The sequence below is a fragment of the Orycteropus afer genome, unplaced genomic scaffold (assembly GCF_000298275.1).
Source record: "Orycteropus afer afer isolate SDZICR_OR568_19922 unplaced genomic scaffold, OryAfe1.0 scaffold00051, whole genome shotgun sequence".
NCBI lineage: Eukaryota > Metazoa > Chordata > Mammalia > Tubulidentata > Orycteropodidae > Orycteropus > Orycteropus afer.
The window spans coordinates 703,924-709,835 of record NW_006921638.1 but is presented as its reverse complement, the minus strand read 5'-3'; the positions used below and the strand labels follow the sequence as shown (position 1 = coordinate 709,835).

The window sequence follows — 5,912 nt, the reverse complement described above, 5'->3', positions numbered from 1 at the left end:
AGTGCCATTTTTTGGTATCTGACTAAGTTTACTTTCAGATTTTTCTCTATTTCCACAACCAATTGTATGTGACTATGTGTACATGTGTGTACATCCATGCACACAAACACAAACCTCTTGCTGTCACTTATTCTTAATTACCTCACTCTATTTCCCCTCTTTTAATCCAACTCAAGTTTTTTTTTTTTTTTCATGGTACTTAATCAAGAAAGTAGTAAGAAGTATTGAGTCAAGCTTATTTTACTATGGAGATTAATAAATGTCTAATTAGCATATGGCTAAAATTAGTATTTACCGTATAGCTAAAAACAAATCAGAAAGAAAATGGAGGAATTATTTTTTTTAATCTACTAAAGTCCATAAATTGAAGAGAAAGAGATGAGCTTTAATTGCCCCTTCATTTTGCCCGTAGGCTCTTACCTCTTCCTGTGCAAATAAGGCAAAATTTTGAATGATTATTACATATTACTCAGCATTATATACATACATACCATGAGCCAGGCACTATTCCACATATAAACTTATATAAGCCTCAGAAACTATCCTATGAGGTAGATACTGTTATTATCCCCACTTATAGACAAAGAAACTGATGCACATAAAGGTTAAGTAACTTATCCAACGCTGTACAACTAGTAAGTGGAAGCCAGGGTATTAACCTCAGCAGTTTCCCTCTAAAGCCCAGTGCAGCATTACGTTACGTTGCTATACTACAGATGAAAGACCTATAAGGAAGTAGACTTATAAGTAAGTATAACTAGGGAATAAGAAATAGGAGCGCTTATAAGGGAATTTTAAGATAAGCCCAGAATTCTAGAGAAAATGACTTGGGGAGAAAAACAGTGGTTTTTGGTTATTATACTTATTTCTTTTTAAAAAAATTGATAATGCTCTTGTATAGTGCCTTTGATTACTAGGTTTATGTACTAACCCTCAATTCATAAATGTTGTTTTAAAATCCTTAAAAAGAAAAAAAGATATTCAGAGTTACTACATCTGATTTTTGCCCTAGCGTTTGTTCCTATCAAAAGGTAGCATTACCTTTGTGACCCAGGGGTACAATGATGATTGTTATTCTAGTAATAGTACTTTGCATTTATGTGGTACATTAGAGTTTCTCAGAGCACTTTAAAGTGCAGTCTGTCATTTGGATTTCACAGACCCTTGGAGATAGCAAAGCATGCAAGCTCACAGGAGTCACAGCAGTAGTGGAAGAAGTGACACTAGAGCCCAGGCCTTCTGTTAGGGTTCTTTTCTCTCTCTACTACAGTGCCTTCAGAGAGTAAGTCATTCAATAGTAGATTCTTTTGGAACCATAAGAAAATGAACATTGTAGCACAGTAGTGGATGAAAATATGTGTGTTTTAGGAGACCGGTACCTGCTTAATGTAAGATTTCAAAGAGTAACCACTTTTACAAGTGACAAGTTGAATAAATTACAGGTCCTGCGGTTGTTAGTCATCACCTTGCTCGAGTTCTGCTGTTGTGGAAGTGTGTTTTTCCAGTATGTCCAAAAGATCTAGAAACAGAGAAGAGCCGAGGAGATTCATTTACATGGCAGGTAACCTTGGAAGGACGAGCTGGTGCACTCTGTGGTAGGTTGAGTTTAGTCTTTTATCCCCCTTTTTCCCAAAAGGGTGGCTTTTCCCCACCCTTTGGCTTTACACATACTTAGATGTTTCATTTAATGTAAGTAAGGAAAAATCTGCCTGTAGTGGTACTTGTAACTGAACATAATCGATCAGTTGTTGTTGTTAGATGCCGTCGAGTCGTTTCTGACTCATAGAGACCCCATGAACAGCAGAACGAAACACCACCCCATCCTGCGCCAGTTTTTGTTTCCAGACTATTCATAGAGTTGCGCAGTAATGTATCATACAGTGTTTCTCTGCTATTCATAAGGTTTTCCCTGGCCAGTTCTTTGAGAAGTGGATGGCCTCTTCCTTCCTAGTCTGTCTCAGTGTGCAACCTGGGCTGATACTGTGCACCATGTGCACCTGGCTGGGTTTGAAACACCAGTGGCACAGCCTCAAGACTCACAGCAACACGTCACCACAGTAGGACAAACCAATAGACAAGTTTGTCTCCCTTAGCTGTTAATTAGTTGTTGATGATATTCAGGCGAAATTCAAAATATTTGTTTTATTCTACATAAGAAAATAACTTCATACAGAAACATATGTGTTTCAGTTATGTGAAACCTGTAAAAGTACAACATGTTTACTTGTAAGTCAGATTCTGCAGAACTAGTATAAACTGGCAAAGCAAATCTAAGCTAAACTAAGAACCTAAACTAATTTTCCTACTCCTGAGCTGAAGGACTAAGTAAAACCACATGAAAGCAACATTTTGTTAACTTGCTTATTGATCTCCTTCTGTAATCGTGGGGAATTTTTGTTAGTATCAGTAGGGGTCAGAAATGTTACTTTTGATACAAGAATTTCAGTAATTTTTTTGTTTTTAGCACATTTCTTTGTTCTTGAAAAATGTGAATGAAGTACCATAATTGAATACTCTATTTACAGTTGATTACACTGTGCTAAGTTAAAGTCTGTTTTCTTTTTCAGCTATCAGGAGCTTTGTTTCCCACTGTAGTGATCTCCTTACTAAGGAAGTAATTCAGCGTCTCCTTCCACCACTTCCTTGTGCTGTGGATTTGCTAACTCAGTAAGAATCAGCTATTTAGATTTGCATTTTACAAACCTTGTAATTGTATAATATCTTTTAAGTATTATTAATAGGTCTGTGTTTCCATGTGGTTGGTGAATGATTTTCCTTTTGCCAAGGAGAGCAGTCATTCCAGTTGTGTGCTTTTTTAGGCTAAGATCTTGAAAGAATAATACATATAAAAGGAAAAGAAAATGACTTGGTGCATAGTATACCTTCTTTCAGTCAAATTTAACCAAGAAATTAGATATTAAGCCTATTAACCTTTTCAGATATGCATTTTATTGGTTTGTAACTGCTTTTCTGTGTTGGAGAGAAACAGATGCTTGTTAAAAGTTGGTAGTTTGTTAAAAGTTTGTTGATATTTTTCAGAAGTTTGGATGAAACAAATATGATAAGAAAACCCAGTATATAGTTTGTAGTTTCCAAATTAATAAAATACGTAGTTTAGAGAAAGTTTTTTCAAAAAGTATTTCATGATATGTTATTTTATATATACAGAAAAATAAATTAAGCTGTAATGACTTATAAAGTATAATAATAAAGTGAACACCTGATCCAAGACAACTAGAGCAAGGTTCAGCAACCTTTTCCTTCAAGAACCAGATAAGTAATATTTTAGACTTTGAGGGCCATATGGTGTCTGGTACTACTACTCAGCTCTTTCATTCTATCTCAGAAACATTCATAGATAACATGTAAATGGATGAGTGTGACTGTTACAATAAAATTTTATTTTAAAAAACAGACATTGAGCTTGGTTTGGCTGACCCCTAAAGCATTAACAATACTATCATCTATGTGCTCCTCTCCAAACTCTTCTTACCTTTAAAGGATACCACAATCCTGAAATTTATACTTTTCATATGCTTGCATTTTTTAAAAAGTTTTATCATATATATATGTCTCCCTAGAAAATATAATACTTAGTTTTCTTTGTCTTTGATGAGGCAAATGATATCATATTAGTTTCTGGGACTTTATTTTTTTCTACTCACCCGTATGTTTCTAAGCTTCTTCCCTGTGTAAGTTTTTATTCATTCATTTTGGTTGCTGTGTAATATTTCATTCTGTGAATATACAGCAACTTACTAATTCTCCTGTCCATGGATTTCTGGGTTATTTTCAATTTTCTGTGATTAAAGCCAATGCTAATATGAGCTTTCCCATTCATATCTCCTGATATACATGTGCAAGAGAGTCTCTAGGTTATATACCTACCAGTGAAATTGCTAGGTCAAAAGATGTTTTTATTTTCAACCAAATTATATTCCACAGTTATTGCATATATCTATCAATAGTGTACATGTGTGCTCTTTGATCCACATCTTCACCCACGTTTTGTTGTTATTTGCCATCGAGTTGGCCCCGACTCATAGAGACCCTTCCTTGGGTTTCCGAGGCAGTATCACTACGGAAGTAGGATTGCCCAACCTTCCTTCCAAGGAGTGGCTCGTGGGTTTGAACCGCCAGCCTTCTGGTTAGCAGTCAAGTGCCTTAGGCACTATGCTACCAGAGCTCCTTCACCCACATTTATTCAGACATAATTTTAACTTGTCTAAAACCCACTGCCATCAAGTCAGATCCGACTCATAATGACCCCTCTTTGGGTTTCTGAGGAGGTATCATTATGGAAGTAGACTGCCCAACCTTCCTTCCAAGAAGTGGCGGGTGGGTTTGAATAGCCAGACTTCTGGTTAACAGTCAAATGCCTTAGGCACTGTGCCTGCAGAGCTCCTTTAACTCATCTGGTAGGTGTAAAATGATGTCCCATTGGGCTTTTACTTTGTATTTCTGATTCCTCATGGTGTAAGCATTACTTTATACATTTATTGTGCTTCATTGTTTCCACTTCTGTGAAATGCCTATATTTAAACTATTTTTTAGTTAGGTTGTTTGTCCTTTGTATTGTTTCATAGAAACTCATTACATATTCTGGATGATGATCTTTTGACAGTTGTTACAAGATTAAAAATATTTTCTAGTGGTTTGATTAAGAATAGTTCATTGTTTAAATGTCAATTTATACAAAGCTATTTCTCTCTTAAATGTTTAAAGTTTGTCGCTTACATTTAAGTCTTTAATCCACCTGAGATTGATTTTTGCTGTTGTATGGAATGAGCTAGGGATCCAATTTCATTTTTTTAAAAATTAGGATAGTCAGTTCTTCCATGTTGTTGTTATTGTTAGGTACCAACTCACAGCAGTCCTGTGTACAACAAAACAAGACACTGCATGGTCCTGTGCCATCCTCACAATCTTTGCTGTGCTTGAGGCAGCCCATCATTGCAGCCACTGTGTCAGTCCATCTTGTTGAGGCCCTTCCCTTTTTTGCTGACCCCCTAACAAGCATAATACTCTTCTCCAGGGACTGGTCCCTTTTGGCAACATGATCAATGTACATGTGGCCATTCTCATTTCTAGGGACATTCTGGCTATACTTACCGAACAGATTTGTTCATTCATTTGGCAGACCATACTATTTTCAGTATTCTTCAACAACACCACAGTTCACATGCATCAATTCTTCTGCAGTCTTCCTCATTCATTGTGCAGCTTTCACATGCATATGAGGCTTTGAAAATACCATGGCTTGGATCAGGCACACCTTAATCTTCAAAGTGACATCTTCATTCTTTAACACTTCAAAGAAGTTTTTTGTAGCAGATTTGCCCAATGCAATACAATATCTGATTTCTTGAGCATTGACTGTGGATGCAAGTAAAATGAAATCCTTGATAACTTTGATCTTTTCTCCATTTTTTATGCTGTTGCTTATGGGTCCATTTGTATTTTTTTTTTTTTTTTTTCTTTCTGCTGAGGTGTAATTCACATTGGAGGCTGTAGTCTCTCATCTTCATTAGTAAGTGCTTCAAGTCTTCTTCACCTCGAAGTAAGCAAGATTGTGTCACTTACGTATTACAGATTGTTAATGAGTCTTCCTCCAGTCCTGATACTGCATTCTTCACACAGTGTAGCTTCTCGGATTACTTGGTCAGCATACGGATTGAGTAAATATGGTGAAAGGATACGACCCTGACACACACCTCTCTGAGTTTTAAACCATGTAGTATCTATTGCTGACTTGGCACCACTCAAATTGAGGAGAAACAGCTGCAAACATCCATTAGTAATTGGAATATGTAATGTATGAAGTATGAATCTAGGAAAATTGGAAGTTGTCAAAAATGAAATGGAACGTATAAAGATTGATATCCTAGGCATTAGTGAGCTGAAATGGACTG

General features: G+C 36.2%; 1 protein-coding gene across 1 annotated transcript in view; it reads left to right on the top strand.

Moving 5' to 3' along the window:
• The window catches only part of HEATR5A (HEAT repeat containing 5A), a 174,357-nt gene that overhangs the window by 50,911 nt on the left and 117,534 nt on the right, over positions 1-5,912 (top strand). The window contains exons 11-12 of the mRNA XM_042780649.1: positions 1,443-1,595; positions 2,568-2,667. Of these exons, the coding sequence (XP_042636583.1) occupies positions 1,443-1,595; positions 2,568-2,667 (253 nt within the window). The remainder of the gene's footprint in view (positions 1-1,442; positions 1,596-2,567; positions 2,668-5,912) is intronic.